The sequence below is a fragment of the Myotis lucifugus genome, unplaced genomic scaffold, assembly GCF_000147115.1.
Source record: "Myotis lucifugus unplaced genomic scaffold, Myoluc2.0 scaffold_104, whole genome shotgun sequence".
Classification (NCBI taxonomy): Eukaryota; Metazoa; Chordata; class Mammalia; order Chiroptera; family Vespertilionidae; genus Myotis; species Myotis lucifugus.
The window spans coordinates 1,801,392-1,818,467 of record NW_005871152.1 but is presented as its reverse complement, the minus strand read 5'-3'; the positions used below and the strand labels follow the sequence as shown (position 1 = coordinate 1,818,467).

The 17,076-nt window shown below is 43.0% G+C and overlaps 1 protein-coding gene across 1 annotated transcript in view; it reads right to left on the bottom strand.

Moving 5' to 3' along the window:
* FAT3 (FAT atypical cadherin 3) overlaps positions 1 to 17,076 on the bottom strand; it is a 501,079-nt gene that overhangs the window by 176,492 nt on the left and 307,511 nt on the right. The window contains exon 3 of the mRNA XM_006092757.3: positions 5,193 to 5,254. Coding sequence (XP_006092819.1) covers positions 5,193 to 5,254 — 62 coding nt within the window. The remainder of the gene's footprint in view (positions 1 to 5,192; positions 5,255 to 17,076) is intronic.

The window sequence follows — 17,076 nt, the reverse complement described above, 5'->3', positions numbered from 1 at the left end:
TCATCATAATTGGCTATAAAGTTATGTATATGACTTTGAGTAAGTGAGCTGAAAATTCCAGATTTTTGCATTTTATGGGAGGGAGAGAAGAGCAGACCAATTATTTTCACATAACAGACTTCCAAATTAGGCAAGAGTTTAGAGCTCAGAATTCACCTAAGAAGTGTAAGCTATACTTGTGAATTTTTCTACAGTTCTTTGTTCTTGCTTTTTTCACAAGTCCCTTGGATTCTGTTAATAACTTTCCTCCTATAGTCAGAGATTTAAGGTGAATGCTTACAGACTCAAAAACCCTTACAGCCCATACATGGTCAAGCTACATATCTTAAATCAATGTACAGGCAGACACCCAGCAGTGTAAAAAGTGCCTGCTATCATGAGGACTGAAAACTACAAACAAATCATTAATGTCCTCCTGGTTACTTATTCATAAGAGCACCTGCCAGGTCAGATTCTAAATGACTCCTTTCAAGAAGAGAAATTTAATTTTATTGGGATGGAGAAATATAAAATAGAGCCAGAGGTTAATAGGAGTTTAAGAGGAGCATAGGGTTATCTTAGCAATTAAAGGCTCTCCAGGAGGTTAATCACCCCCACATAGTACTTACAAATGACACATGTATCAGCAGATATAAAAACATGTGTACAGTACAGAACACTAATCTGGAGGATATATATATATATATATATATATATATATATATATATATATATCCCCCCGGGAGGCCCAGTGCACGAAATTCGTACACTTGCGGGGGGGGGGGGGGAAGTCCCTCAGCCCAGATTGTGAGGGAGCAGACCAGCCCGAGGGATCCCACCAGTGCACAATTGGGGCTGGGGAGAGACATGGGAGGTTGGCCAGCCGGGGAGGGACTGTGGGAGGGCTCCAGGGAGTGTCCGGCCCATCTTGCTCAGTCCCGATCAGCTGGACCCCAGCAGCAAGCTAACCTACCGGTTGGAGCGTCTGCCCCCTGGTGGTCAGTGCACATCATAGCGAGCGGTTGAGCGGCCTTAGTGTATCATTAGCATATTACACTTTGATTTAGTTGAATGGGTGGACTGGACACTTAGCATATTAGCCTTTATTATATTGGGATATATATGGGTATATTATGTATGTATGGTATGCATGTATGTATGTATTTTTGCAGGACTGAGTTAAACTGATATTCTTTCCCATTGATCCATTTCAGAAAAAATAAAATGTCCCCTGGCTGGTGTGGCTAAGTAAGGTTGAGCATCATCCCCATGGCCCCCAGAGGTCACTGGTTTAGATTTCTGGTCAGGGCACATACCTGGGTTGCAGGCTTGATCCCAAGTAAAGGGCTTTCCGGAGGCAGCCAATCAATGATTCTCTCTTATCATTGATGTTTTTCTTTCTTTTCCTCCCTCTCCTTTCCTCTCTCTCTCTCTCTCTCTCTCTCTCTCTCTCTCTCTCTCTCCCTCTCCTTCCCCCCCCTCTAAAAATCAATGAAAACATTTAAATTTAAAGAAAAGATATGAATGTCCTTCAGATTGTCACAGCAATGTTATCTGTAAAAAAGCAATGTGGCCTAGAATTATATGAGAGAGAGAGAGAGAGAGAGAGAGAGAGAGAGAGAGAGAGATTTAAGTTGTTTCCGCAGCAGGAGAGGATCCCTGGAAGCACGCAGAAGACAAGTTAGTTTGGCTCAAATGACCTAGTTTTAAAAATCTCCATTCTGACAACTCAGGAAGGCCAGTGTGCTGCTTCTTGGCCAGAATCATGAGGGATTTGTATTAGACAAGTTCCCTTTGAACCACTGCCTTCACCCTGTTGAAATAACTTTCTAGGCCCAGCATGGAAGTGCTCCTGTCCAGGGTGCCAGGTCAAAAACTGAAACAGGTAACGTTTCTGACCCTGTCAATGCTCTGCTTGACCAGAAATGCAGCATACCCAGTCAGCCACGCCCAACCGCCAGCCCAACCCTGTGCCTTCTCACCCCAAGCAAAGCTGACTATGTGGTCCCAGCTGATGAGATATTTCCTTTTTCTCTTCCTTGCTCTTTATTCTTTATTCTATTAAGGCACCCTGCCTTCATCCCCGCTTTGCAGTTCTCTAAATGGAGACAGTCCACTCCATGAAGTGTTAAATAAAGTGTGTTTCTATCACCTAAATAGTATTCTCTCATCATTTAAAAAATATATATATTTTATCGATTTTTTTTATAGAGAGGAAGGGGGAGGGATAGAGTTAGAAACATCGATGGGAGAGAAACATTGATCAGCTGCCTCCTGCACACCCCTTACTGGGGATGTGCCTGCAACCAAGGTACATGCCCTTTACCGGAATCGAACTTGGGACCCTTCAGTCCACAGGCCGTCGCTCTTCCACTGAGCCAAACCGGTTAGGGCTCATCATTTTTTTTAACAATGCTCATCCAAACCTCCATCATCTCTGGCTCCCACGAAAAGACCCCACTACTTGTGCCCTGCCCCATCCTGTCTGCCCAGCAGAGCAGCCATCTACCTCTTACACTGGCAATGGTATATCACGCCACCTTAATGACTTGTCACTGCACTCAGAAATAATTCAGAACCGTTACTACAGCCCTGGTTGCTTTCTTCAACTTGATATACTACCACATTTACCCCCCTCCTCCACCTTTCTACCCTTAATCACTCTGGCCTTGGTAGTCATACTGGCCTTGAGTAGAATCTTGGCTTCATGTCACCAAGTTGCTATCTCCTTAAAGAGGTCCTCCTAGCCAGCCTATTGAACATTGACTACACCAAACCCCACTTTCAGGCACTACCATGGAAACTTCTTTGAGTGGCCTTAGAGACTTGTAGCTGAACTCATAGCATTTCTTTCTTTATCACGTGTTTTCCCATCCTTCATGTTCACTCTGTATCCCTAGCACATAGGGAAGCCCCTACAACACAGCAGAGTCCAGAGGTTGCTGCCTGGGCTCCTTCTGCATTCCAGTGCCTGGAGCTACTATCATCTTGGAATGTGGAGATGAGTCAGATCTTTAAGAAGGCTCAGGTATTATGACAATACTAGAGGCCTGGTGCATGACATTCATGCACTGGGGGGAGGGGAAGGATCCCCTCAGCCTGGCCTGTGCCAAGCGGGCCTAAGCCAGCAGTTGGACATCCCCTGAGGGGTCCTTAGCACTGCCGCGGAGACGGGAGAGGCTCCCACCACCGCCACTGTGCTCACCAGCCATGAGCCCGGCTTATGGCCGAGCGGCACTCCCGCTGTGGGAGCGCACTGACTAGCAGGGGGCAGCTCCTGCGTTGAGTGTCTGCCCCCTGGTGGTCAGTGCTCATCATAGCGACTGGCCGTTCCTCCATTTGGTCAATTTGCATATTAGGGTTTTATTATATAGGATATGATAATAATTAAAATCACAGTGATTATAACTATACTTTACTGAGCACCTGCTTAGCACCAGATATTGGACTGGATGTTTGACACAGATTTCATATTTGATTCTCCCAACAGCTCTCTGAGGTTAATTGCTTGACTACACTACTTCGTTAGGCAGATGATACCAGACACTAAGACATGATGGGCCAGATCCATCATGTCTGTCTAAAGAACCAGAATGTTTGGTCAGTATTGAGGAAAGTCTGTAAAGAATGTATACTAACATGCCTGGAAAACACTCCTGTGTTTTTCTCTACAGTCACACTGTGCACACACACACCCTGAATACACCACCTTTCCAGGGACAAGACAGTAAGTGATCTCAGGCAGATTCCCCAGCAAATGAGAGGCCCCCCCCTCATTTCCCTTTAAGGAGGTAATGGGTTCCACTATTTGAGAACTCAGCCTCCCCAGGAATCCTGGACTCTGCTGCAAAGGCAAGGAGCACAAGACAATATAAAGTGTTACTGTTCTGGCAAACGTTCTCTAATTCTGGACCAGGTACATACCATAGCCCATTAGTGTAATTTTGAAAAAAAATTAGAATTACTATTTTTTGGCAGCCTGGAGTCTTTCATCTTAAAAGATGATTACAATGTTTTAAAAGGGTTATCAGGATGCTGCATCATCATCATAATGACCCTTTATTATGTACATTATGCTTTAAGAGCTTTAAACATACTGTGATATAAGAATGTAAGATTTGATCCTAATAGCGATGCTTTGAGGTATACGGAGTAGTAATTATTTGTCACATTTCACAGTAGGGGAAACCGAGGTCCAGGGCAATGAAACAGCTTCAGAGACTTCACGCCAATCATGGCAGTGTAGTTCTGGGACCCAAGGGCACTGATTCCTAGTCCACTGTTCTTTATATGTCATTACAAGTGAACTGATTTAAAGGAGAACAGCAGGGATTGGAGGGGTGTGCACGTGTGTGTGAGTGTGTGTGTGTGCGTGTGTGTGCATGTGTGTATGCCAAGAGGACCTGTGAATTCCAGTGTTTCTTAAACCCTAACAGATCATCTTAAAAGCATAGACTCATTGCAACACCTCACAAACCCCTAACTTCTAAGCATTGTCATCTGTTCCGTACCAGACAATCATACTTAAATCACAATGTCGCACATACACCTTGGACTTCAAGCTTCCCAATAAACATACTTGAGATATGTACAGAAAGACTGTTCCACAAAGTTCTTTCATGCCTATTTTTCCATCTTTCCCCTTCTGGTGTTTCTTTTTCCCATCCAGAAATAATGTTCTTATAGTTTATAATTCTGCTGTTTCTGTCTTAATGAATTATAGGAGTGCATTTTATAGTTTCAGAAAAGTCATCTCGGGCAGTGAATCAACTCGCAGCCTTTCCTTCCTCAAATCTCTTCCAGGGGAAAAAATAAAAGAGGAACAAAGCCAGGCGCTTCACAAATGATGCACTTCACTCTCAGGGCAGCATTCTGCTCCTTTTCGCTCTACAGCTGAGGCTCAGAGGGCTCTGTTCCTGAACTTTCTTTTCCTATAGTTGACCAAGGAGCCTGAAGTCAAGGAAGAGACATCCATGCATCTGCTTGTTTTCAGCAGAATGCAAAGTCTGCTCTGCCTCCCTTGCTGGGCACGCAGGTGTGCGTACAGAGCAATGTACGAGAAATCTCCAAGTTCAGGACCAGTCAGCCCTAGGTAAACACCTTCACTGTGTAGGCCAGTGATCAAAGATAGTAAAGTTATAATTTATGTGGAAGGTTAAAGAAGTTCAGTGAAAGTGAGTTTTAATGAATGTCAGTTCCCTCTATGCGCTTACCTCCAGAAAATGTTCTGCCTGTTGTTCTCGATCCAGTTTCCTTGAAGTTGTTGTAATCAGACCTGTGTAGAAATGAGAATATTTGACTTTTAAATATCTGGGGTATGGAGGGAGAGAAATAAGTCCAGTTAAAGAAAAAGCAGAAGTGATGAGGAACTGTAACTTTCCAGTCCCAGTGGCAATAAGATGGTCTCAGAATTCTTCCTTGTTTTATTTCCGGATAAGCAGTTTAGGAATCTTCAGAATTATTCTGTTATTTTTAGGTTAATCCTCACCCGAGGATATTTTTTCCATCGATTTTTAGAGAGAGTGGAAGGGAGGGAGGAAGGAGGAGAGAGAGAGACATACATGGATGGGTTGCCTCCTGCATACACCTGACCAGGGGCTGAAGATTGAACCTGCAACCCAGGTACCTGCCCTTGACCAGGAATCGAACTCATGATCCTTCAGTGTGAGGGCTGACAGCTCTAACCACTGAGATACACCATAATTATTCTTAAAGCAAAATAACATTTACCAAGAAAACCTGAAAACTGTGTTGGGGTTTTGCTTACCTCAGGTAATGTAATCACTTTGGGGACATAAAAACTCACTGAAGAACCATTGTTTTTCTGATAAGAAGGAATTTCAATGATTTATTTGCATATGATTAAAATTATACAGTAGGAACCTCATTAAAGAGTTTAGAGTTCTTGAACAATTAATATGTTGTTGATGGAGATTAGATTCAGGCTATGAAACAGCACTTTCTTATTTAACTTTTTTATGCTTATAATGTTTTTTTTTGTTAAACTTGACAAAGAAGGTTATTTCTGTAATAACTATTGTACACAGGTTATTGCAAATTTAATAACTCACATACCTAAGATTTCATACTGTAATTTTATCATTTATTATGTGTTTAAATCTTCACACAAAATAAGTCCCACCTGGGAAATACCTATCTTTCCTTTGAATGGTGTTTCTCATAAATGAATCTCCCATTTGAGTATAAAGACAAAGCAAAGGGAATGAGAAGGCAAAAGCTCCAGCCACCCAGCTTATTGCACCAATTTGTCTCTTGCAGGTTTTGTTATTATTATTGTCAAATGGCAATTAGGAGGTCAAACTTACATTCCGTTTCTTGATTCTGCAATGTCCCTGAAGACAAGAGACTTATGGATGGGGCTGTTTTCATGATATATGCTGACTGACAGGAAATTGCCGCCCAGAGTAAAACCCCATGAAAAGCTCACGCCCAAGGTTGGCAAAGTATGTGGAATAAGGAAAAGCTCTCCTACTGAGGTTGGCTGAGGATCTCATGACCTCCAGCTTTTATTTTACACAGAGGTGGTGGGTGGGAGTACGTGGTAGGCTTTAGAGAAAGCCAAGAAGAGGCCCCAGGCGGTTAAATGGCCTTCAAAATAAAATCCCACTGGGAGGAGCAGGGCTCTTTACAAGCCACTCCCCTCCCCTCCTTTCTCACCTGTCTACACTCCTATGAAGGGAAATCTATGTTACCATGGCACAAATGACCTGCCTTTCTGTGAATTCTTCCTGGAATGTGTCCCACTCCACTACTTCACCCACTGACTTCAAATGTAGATCAGCTGTTAGCTCAGGTGTTAGCCAGGGTAAGTGCCCATGTGACATGTCCCAACAGAACGGTATCCTCCACCACCATTGTTCTTTGCCCTCTACGATCATCCTTTGCTCATATGTCTGCATTTCCCCAACAGACAAGTTGACCCAGTTCCTTCATGGGAAGGGCCTGCCTTTTCATTCATAAGCCCACCTAGCTCGTGGCCTAAAACAAAGAATGGGAACTTCATTAATGCTCAGTTGACAAAAATTGATGTGGAAGAGAGAGATTATTTATATTTTAATCTTCAGTTTTACTACAGACTTAGAATGTTTGCTTGGGAGGGTACTGCTTAGTGCAGTGATGGCGAACCTTTTGAGCTCGGCGTGTCAGCATTTTGAAAAACCCTAACTTAACTCTGGTGCCGTGTCACATATAGAAATTTTTTGATATTTGCAACCACAGTAAAACAAAGATTTATATTTTTGATATTTATTTTATATATTTAAATGCCATTTAACAAAGAAAAATCAACCAAAAAAATGAGTTCGCGTGTCACCTCTGACACGCGTGTCATAGGTTCGCCATCACTGGCTTAGTGTGTAAGGAAAGTCTATGATGGTGGGCAGAATGTGGGTGCCTTGAACATTTATTTGAAGCCATTGATTGAGGTCCTCTCTGTGAATGGTGACATCCTCCTCACTCTCAGATACAAAGATGAGCAACTGTTCAAGATTGTGGAGAGAAGACTGTTATCAGGAATTGTAAGGGAGAGAATCAGTAACTTCTCTTTTCCAGCTCCCCAAAAGAACTCCCAGGGAAACTCAACAATTAGATTCTATGTCCCACTCCAACCCCCATTTACTGCATCTGAATCTCTTGGGGTGATGCCTGAGAAGGCCCACTGATTCTAAGAGAAGGTTTACATCATCCCACAACCCTTTGCTGAATCTCACTATGATTCTTTATTGATATTAGTGTTTCTGCTCAGCCACATGCAGGATGGGCGTATACTGAGCTGCTTCAGCATCTGGAGCAGATGATCGGGCTCAGTGTGTGCCTGGGGGTGAGCAAGGGGGAGATGGAGATGATGTGTGAGTGCACTAGTGGGTGGGGTGATAAAAGAGGAATAAAAGGGAGCACAGCTCCCTGGTTCATGTTGACTATGGGTCGATGTGGTCACACCAGTGGATGTCTAACACACCAATACGATGCCTCCATTTTCAGGCTAGTCTATCCTATAAGGTCATATGTCACAGAGGCTCTTTCCAAGTGAGAAGTCACTGTCTTCTCAAAAGGGGGCAGGGGGCTTTCACCTCTTCCGGGAGCATCCTCTGTGAAGGGTCACAGTGGGAATGAGAAATACTTGTTGTATTGAGGCTCTGAATGGGTGAAGGGCTGTCACTTCCACTCTGCTGCCTGCCTGCTGCTCTTCAGGAGCCCTTTGCCTTCTGTTCCCCTGAGGGCACTCATGTCATTTCAGGTCCTACTCGCAGATTTTCACAGCCCACTGTGGTGTAACGGGGCCCAGGGAAGAGGCCAGCTTCCACCCCTGATCATTCTTAGGGTAATTTTTTAGGAGGGTCACACATTTTAACAAAGTGCATGTGTAACTGAGAGAGCAGTGACTCCCTTCCCATCTGTATACCTTCACCAAGATGTGTTTTTCACATATTTATCAGCCAACAGAGGAAGCTACAGGCTTCCTGAAAAGTCTGAAACAGCATACACAACAGTGAACCTAGGGCTGTGAGAAAGGCAAACAACATCTGTGCTTGGAAGAAAGGCAGGACAGCCTCTGTGGACTTCAGGTCTCTAGGTTTGTATTGCCTTTATTTTCACAGAAATAAGATAAAAGTGTCTAATTGGTAGGAAATCAGATGAGGTCAGCTTTCGGACAGGGATTGACTACTAATGGGCACAATGTTTCTTTGGGGGGTGGGTAATGAAAATACTCAAATTATAGACTTGAATTTTTAAGGGTTTTAACCATTTCCTTAAAAAACGCCAACTCATTGAACCGGAATTATAAATGTAAACAGTATACTCATCATTTCACAGCTGTTTGAATGTGAGTTTTCAGTGTTTTATTATATAAACACTAGGGGAACCAGGGGTGGGTGGTGGCGGGGGGCAGGGCTGGCTGCGGGCAGCTGGGGAAGATGGCCCTGATCATAGGCCAAGCCTAGGGACCGTACCTGTGCAAGAATTTCGTGCGCCAGGCCTCTAGTTTTATATAATTATACATCAATAGGGAACCACAACTCTGTCTTTTAGATTTTAACAAGTCTTTCTAGTTGGAAAAGACAGACATTTCAAAATACTTGGTGAATGGATGATGGGGTGAGTGAGTTATTTAGGAATCAGGCATGAAGAGGGGTTGGAAGGAAGAGAGTGATCAGGTTTGTCCATGGAGATCTGGAGCATAACAATAATGAACAAAACATTTTGGGTTAAAGCCACAACTGGTAGTTATCGCACTGATAAAAATAATCCTCAAGCCAGGGCCAACTAAGCCAAAAACGGGCAAAAGCTTTCTTCCTTCTAAAGCAGTGATTTTCAAACTTTTTCATCTCATGGCACGCATAAACTAATTACTAAATTTCCGTGGCACACCAAAAAAAATATTTTTTTCCAAGCTGGCAAAAAAGGTATAATTTGATTGATTTACAAATGATAATAGTAACAACAGAAATAAAAATGATATTAATTACTTCCCCTTTTTGCTCCAAAGTAACTTTTCAAAAAAATCAGGTGCCTATACATGTATATAAGGATTTCCGGTACCAAGAATTAACCAATGAGATGCAACCTTATTATGCAGCAGGGCCAATAAGATGCAACTCTATTATATGACCTATATATTTATGGTCCAAGACAGGGCATTCACACTAACGGTTAATGTTGTGTTGACTGTTGTCATTTCTTTTATTTGACAATCTAGGGGAAAAGAGGTCAGTGTCCCTGACTAAATAGTCAGGTATTGTATATTTTAAATATTCTTGCAGCCCACCGGTTGAAAATCGCTGGACTAAGGGAACACACATAGGATGAGCTATGATGCTTCAGCAGCACCATGTATTTTACCGTCAGAAAGGAATGCAGTGAGCCATCCCTCACAGTCCAGAGGAATTAGTCGAAATCACCAAAGCTGCATCTTCATTTTTAGCAACTTTGTTGTAGCAGAAGGCAGTTGGGCTTTAGAAAAGGAAAAAGGATAAAGGAGAGCAACCTCCCTCTGCAACTGCTGTGATTCATCACCGTGGAAGGCAACCTCATTGCAATCTCTGCAGGAGACAGGCATGTACATCACGCATGTAAACTGCAGACCCATTGGGCACAGTAAATTGGGGACTGACATGACAAAATTGAATTTCAAAGATAAATCACGGGCAGGCGTTTGAATGTGGTTCGGAGATAGAAACAAACACATCATTTGATATAATTACATATGCAAGCCTCCAGTTGAGGAAGGGGGGCGAGTCCAGTCCGCAGTGAATGATACTCAGTAAAGAAGGCGGGAGGGCACATGGCTGGGACCGTGCAATTACTTTAGAAATGGCCACTTTTGATTTTCTGTTGTGGAGATGGAGGAGTCTAACAGTCGCTCTGAGAAAGAGCCTGAGCATGAACATGTGGCTGCCTGTCCGAAGAGGACTCAGGCTGTTCTCAGCAGTTACGGTCAGAGGAGTGACACTTGTAGGATGACATCTTTTTCCTGCTCCTTCTCCCCATGGGTGTCCTGGGTCGCAGCTGGGCAATCTACTGCGTGACATTCACATTTTCTGTAAGTGCTACTTGAAGCAGTGCAGTTCTTAGCTGTTTCAGCATAATTTTCCAAGACCCATGGAAGCTGCGTTTGTCTTAAAAATAAAACTAGAATTATCATTCCTGTGAACCGAAATTAGTGCTTTAACTCTGTCTTTTTCATATCCCATTTCTCCACGCCTACCCCTAGCTATCCAGTAAACCCCTCACCATCCTTCCAGACAGTTCACTGGTCTCCTTCTCTCTTCTACCATGTTGCATGTGACTCTACTATTGCCTCAATCGCCCTCGTGGTTTCAGCAAAGCAGAGACTAGGTAGTTCCCCAGTTGAGCTCAGGAGCATGGATCAGTGCCTATCACATTTGTTGAATATACCAATACTGTAGTCATATTACCCAATAGTTGGCTCTAGTTATTCCTTGAAGATGCAGTCTTTCCAGATAGTATATAGACTAGAGGGTAGTGACTAGATCTTATTCATCTCATGTTCTTGGTATTTAACATAGAATCAGACACATTGTAGGTATCAAGCAAAACATGTTTGAATGATGGTGACATGGGTGCAGTCTCCCAGAATTCTCAATATTGTTTTATAAAGAGCCCAGAATAGTCCCAAAGCATGGGAGTTAACGTTATCTGAATGCTCTCTTCCGTTCTCTGAATGATTTTAATATTTTCCCCATTTTTGGACACCCTCTTCCATGCTGATAGTTGGAGGTCATTAGCATAATTCCTGAGAGCCTTTAAACATTTGTTTTTCAGCTGCTGATTAAAAATTGTATTCTTTAATGTCAGGCACAGGGGCTTTGTGGCCATTCCACCATTCTCCCATATCTATCTAATTTACGGGGAAAGGTGGGCAAATACTAATATAGTAGTGTCCGACATTTGAGTACTATGTACCAGGCCCTATACTAAACGGTTTACCTATGTGTTCTCATTTAATCTCACAAGAGTTCAGGTAAATGGGAACTGTTCCGTCTCCATTTATAGAAGGAAACTGAGGTAAATAACTTGCACAAGGTCTCCAGTGACTGAGCAAGGATTCAAACCCAGAAACTCTGAAGCATCTTGCCTCTTTCCCGGGCAGGCAAGCATGCAGAGTGGTGGCAAAGCCACCCACTTAGGAGCCAGGAGACCTGGGTCCCAGTCTCAACGCTGTCAGTAACTGGCTGTGCGATTACAGCAATCACATCTTTTCTCTAGGCCCTTGTTTCCTCTTCTAGGAATGTCCTAAAGTTTCTTCAGTGTAAAAAGTATAAATATCAGAACATTAAAAGGACATGATTCTTCTTCCTACTCTCACCACTTGCTTCTTGATGGACCGGAGTCCAGCTGTGTAGGTCACCTGGGCAGGAAGAGGGGCTGTCGTCTAGTTTTTGTTTACCCACAACATCAACACTTGAACAACCATGTGCATACTTCTCAGAAGAGAAAGAGTAAAAATGCCATTTAACCCCGAGTGTATGTTTTTCATGAGGAAAATAAAAACCTTGGTCATTCCCAGGAATTTATTGTCTCTTCTCTAAGAGGATAACTTCTAGAACCTCTGTCTCTACCTCTCTTTTTAGCCCATCAGGAAGCCTTAAAATGTTCCCTGCAACATTTACACACAGACAGAGGGCTGGACAATGAATTGAGAGAGAGAATAAAAGGGCCACGGTAAGTGCAAATTCAGGATTGTCGAAAAAATTACAGTTGAAATGAACACATGTATTATGCTTATTTTTAAAAATACTAAGTAATGGGTGGTATCAGACTATAGGATGCTCATTTGGAAAGAAAAGAATAAAACAAAAGAAAAAAAATATAAAAGATTTACAACATCAGTTAGGAGGGGGTTAAAAACAGGAATCTAGAAATTGGCCCCAGAAGACACGCTTCTGAAGTAAGGGCGGTTTCAGTAGGTGTAAAGATTTGGAGCTGCTCGAGTGAGCACGCAGCGCTGCTATTAAATTTACTTAAGAAAACCTGACAGGGGAAATCACCGAGGGAGCTTACGCCTGCAACTCAAACTTCCTTTACCAATAGTTACTTCCAAGATGCTCACAGAAGCTTTAAAACTGTGTAAGTGAGGGGGCATCTTAAGCCAAAGTCTGAAAACCCTGTGGGTCCAACGTGCTGTGTAGCTGTTGCCTTTCTGAAACAGGTACGTTGCATGTTCTTGTTCTACGAGCCCAGGCATTTCCTGCCTTAGCAGCAGGGAAATCAGAGGCGGCATTTCTCCTGCCAGAAACACTTCCCCTTTGGACCCAGGATTTGGTAGCTGCTACAGGTAGCGAAGGGAAGAGCCAGCTTGTGAAGGAAAAGTGCTGACGCTGGCACACCTGGCACTTTCCCTTGGGGTCTAGTTAACAGATGGAGTTGCCCACAGCCCAGAGAGAGAGAGTTCTGAGGTGCAGGCAAGCTCTGGTCCCTCATTGTACCACTCATGGTAGACTAGATCAGTGAGGGACATCTGGGTCAAGGCACCTGCCACCAGGGGGAAGGATAAGATAGTGGGGAACAAAGGAGGAGTAATAAGTAATGAAGAAGGTCTATGGTGGATAGTATTTCCAAAGGCCTTTCCTCTGAATAATTCTCTCTGGTAGCAGGTGGTCCTGCCACACACACACACACACACACACACACACACACACACACACACACACACACACTTAGGACCAGAGATGCTGTGAGCTTAATTTTGCCAGAATACTTCACTAGTCCCATATGTCCTCGCCTCGATTCCTCTCCACATCACCGATCCTCATGTCTCTCCTGCAAATCTCACACAGCCCCGCGGCTCTGCCTTTTGATTTGGCCGAGAGGGAGAAGTATTTACGCACCTGAATAAATCGCCAGGCGATTTTAGCTAAACCTTGAATGCCATATGGATTTCTTCAGAGAAGTTCAGCTACAGATGGTGAACCGAGATTAAGGATGGAATATGAAATGATGCCACCTTTAGGGGCCATGAACATACCACCGACGTGTGTGCTCAGATGTGCAATATGGTGCACATCTCCCCCCTTCTCTTTCTGCCAAGATTTTTTTTGCATAATTCTAAATATTGGTTGATCAAAATAAGGAAGAATTAAATGTCCTGCAATCGAAATTACACTGTCTGGATGGGTCTTAGAGATGATCTAGTCTGAGAAGCATCCTGGTATACTGGTTAACAGTATGCCAACCACACTCAGGCTCTGGCATCAGACTGCCTGGCTTCCCATCCCAGCCCCACCCCTAGGCGACTGCCTGTGCTTCGGCAAGTTACTTAGCTTTCTAAATACCAGCCTCCTCCTCTGTAAAAGGAGGCTTATTAAATTAAATAACCAATTTAAAATGCTTAGCTTGGTTCCTGGCATGTATTAAATGCTCACAGGATGTTACTCTTACTATAAGCTCCGAAGAGGATGCCTGGAGTATCATATGTGTTTAAGGGTCTAATCTTGCCTCGTTTCCATTCTGAGATTCCCTTAAATGTGTCTAGACATTTGGGCAACAAACCCTGTAAAATGTCTACTACATCCCCTGTCATCTGGCAGATAAGGACACTGATGCTCACAGTTTAAGTAAATTGTTCAAAGACTTATGCGTAAGAAACAGTTCATCCATGAACTGTTAAGTGTTATTGCGAGGACAGCAGATACCCTAGGTCCTCAAAGTATGGCATGGCTTAGCAGCATCAGTGGCACCAGGGAGCAGGTGAGCAATGCAGAACTGCAGCCTCCTCGCAGGACACCCCATTTTGAGAACCTGGACCTTAGACCATTGCTGGTTTTCAAACTTGACAGCGTGTTGCAATCTCCTGAGGAGCTTTAACATAGGCAGATGCCAAGGCCCCACCTCCAGAGGCTCTGAATGATTAGGTATGGTGGGGGGGGGGGAGACCTGGGCACAGGGATTTCTAAAACACTCCAGGTGACTAATATCCAGCCGAGGGTGAGAATCACTGTCCGTACAGTTGTTATCCTTGGGTGGTGGGGTTGCAATAATTAATTTTTGACTTGTCTAGTTTTTCCCCAATGAAAATCCCTCAGTTTTATAATCCAAAAGAACTTCAAGGCCAGTACAATGGCACACGGTCTCCTGCCTGTCCTCACTGAATTCCACAAGGCTCCATCTAAATCCTCCCAGCAAAGGAGTCCACTACGTGGTTACCAGGTTTGTTCTTAATTTAGATCTGACACATGCTTTGTGTCTTCCCCTGAGACACTGGCTTGTGTCAGTTACAGTGTGGCTTGTTCATGCCAGCGTGCTTTCCTGTACTGCCTGAGGTTTACACCTCTCCCAGCTCCATCTGGCCCCCAGGATTCTTGGAGCAGAGGTAAAGGATTCTTGGAGCAGAGGTACAGCATTCTGGGAGCAGAGGTAAAGGATTCTTGGAGCAGAGGTAAAGGATTCTTGGAGCAGAGGTAATGCTACACATTCCCCACAGAAGCACATTGGACAGAAGGCACCGTGGTAAGAGCCACGAGGATACAAGTCCCCACGTTTGCCTTCATTTGCCTCCATGCCACAAACAACCCCTTGAGGTTGACAGACACATAGGCAAATAACTGTGATTCAAGGTGTGGTCTAATACATGTCCTTGACAACCCAGGGTGCCCTGAAGAAGGAAAGATAATGCTGAATTGTGAGACTGGAAAAGATAAGAGAATAAGTTGTATTTTTACTAGGCCTCAAATGGCGAATAGGATTCCAATAGAGAAGTTGGAAAAAGTTACAATACCTAACCTGTAGCAGAGAATAAAGAGACAGAAGACTAACCTAAAAAGGTAAATGGGAGTTTAAATTCAGGCTCGGCTATTTCTTAGCTGTGTGAGCAAAGACAAGTTACATAACGTCTCTGACCTCAGTCTTGCCGTCTATGAAATGGGGATAGTAGTTCTCCCTCAAAGGCTTTTGGTACCAAACAGTACAGACGAAGTGCTTGGCACAGAGCTTGCACAAAGCAGATGCTGTTTGAAAACAGACACAGCACCCATAAAAAGCTGTGTGTTATCTTTTATGTTTGGTAAAAACCTTAAAGGCACTGGGATGCTATTTCTGATTACATTCAAAAGGGAAACCTTATTGTCTCTAGATTGGTCCCCTCTGACAATGTCTGGACATTTAATAACCAGGCAACTGAAAGTTTGTTTCCTTCTGTTTACTTGAATGAACACTGTAAAGTTGTTTAATTCCTCCACACCCCGGAGGTGTGAAAACCACCACCGCACTCCCCTCAGAAATGATTTCACTGGAAATAATTTGTTTCTACATCTGTTTTCACATGACAGATGAAATCAGGAGGATGGATGAAGTGCAAATGACTCAGAGGAGGAGGTGCCAAGGCTTGAGAACACGTGTGTACTTTGTAGGTACCCAGGTCATTAAGAATGTCTTTGCTCCATGACTGATACAAGGTCTTAGGTAGGAGCAACGTTTTAAAACCTAATTTAAAAAATTCTCGGGAAAAATATCACTTGCTATGGAGAGCTTTAAATGTTATCAGAAGACTGACAACACTTTTAAAAAATATCACACATTTTCAAGTTAATTTTCACATACTTCAATGCTTTCTTTCTGTTCTAAATTTTACATATTTACTGTAAAACCTCATTTTTCATTCCACCTATCTGGACATTTGTAATAGTTATGTGGCTGGTTGAAGTTTACCTTTGTACTACCGAGGTAAATTAATAGGGTGGAAAAGTCTCAGGGGAGTATTTAATGTACTGGAAACAAACCATTTGCAAAACCTTTTAATGTTAACAGCCAGCATTTTGTTGTTTTAATTACAAACAAACTGTGTACTATTCATTAGAGACTGTCCAAGCAGGTCTTCTGCTAGGCAACACTGTTAATCGTAACATTAACCTTATGAAATTAGTAAACATGTGTTCCCACATTTCCTTTTTAAAAAAATTATTTTTATTGATTTGAGAGAGAGAGAGAGAGAGAGAGAGAGAGAGAGAGAGACATTGATTTGTTGTTCTACTTATGTATGCATTCATTAGTTGCTTCTTATATGTGTCCTGAGGAGAGATTGAACCTGCAAACTTGGCATATTGGGATGACACTCGAACCAACTTGAGCTACCCAACCAGGACCAAACTCACCTTTTCAACTGCTACAATGAGAGTCTGAATTAATTAAATTTTGTGGTCTTTCTCTTCTTTGGGAAGAAGGGCCATCAATTGCAAGAATAATGAAATTTGTGCTTAATCATTTATCAGTGCAGTAATTTTGTGCAGGTCTTTAAAATTGTTGTGTGCCTCAGTTTCTTCCTTTGAAACATAGCAATGATTGAATGGGGGAGCAATTAACCTCTTCCTCGATAGGAGTAACATACACTTTTTTTTTCTTTATAAGTGGAAATGAAGGAGGAGCTAGAATCCTAAACACTCCCTTGGGGAAAATGCTGTCCATTCTGGGAAAAGGTGTGTACTCCTTCTGCTATCGTGTGAAGAGCATTATAAAAATTCTGTTATAGCTTTACCACACTGTATTCTGTCTGCATGTTTGTTTCCATCAATAGACCATGGCCTGTCCAGGACAACCATGTTTTTATTCACTTAATGTGCATTA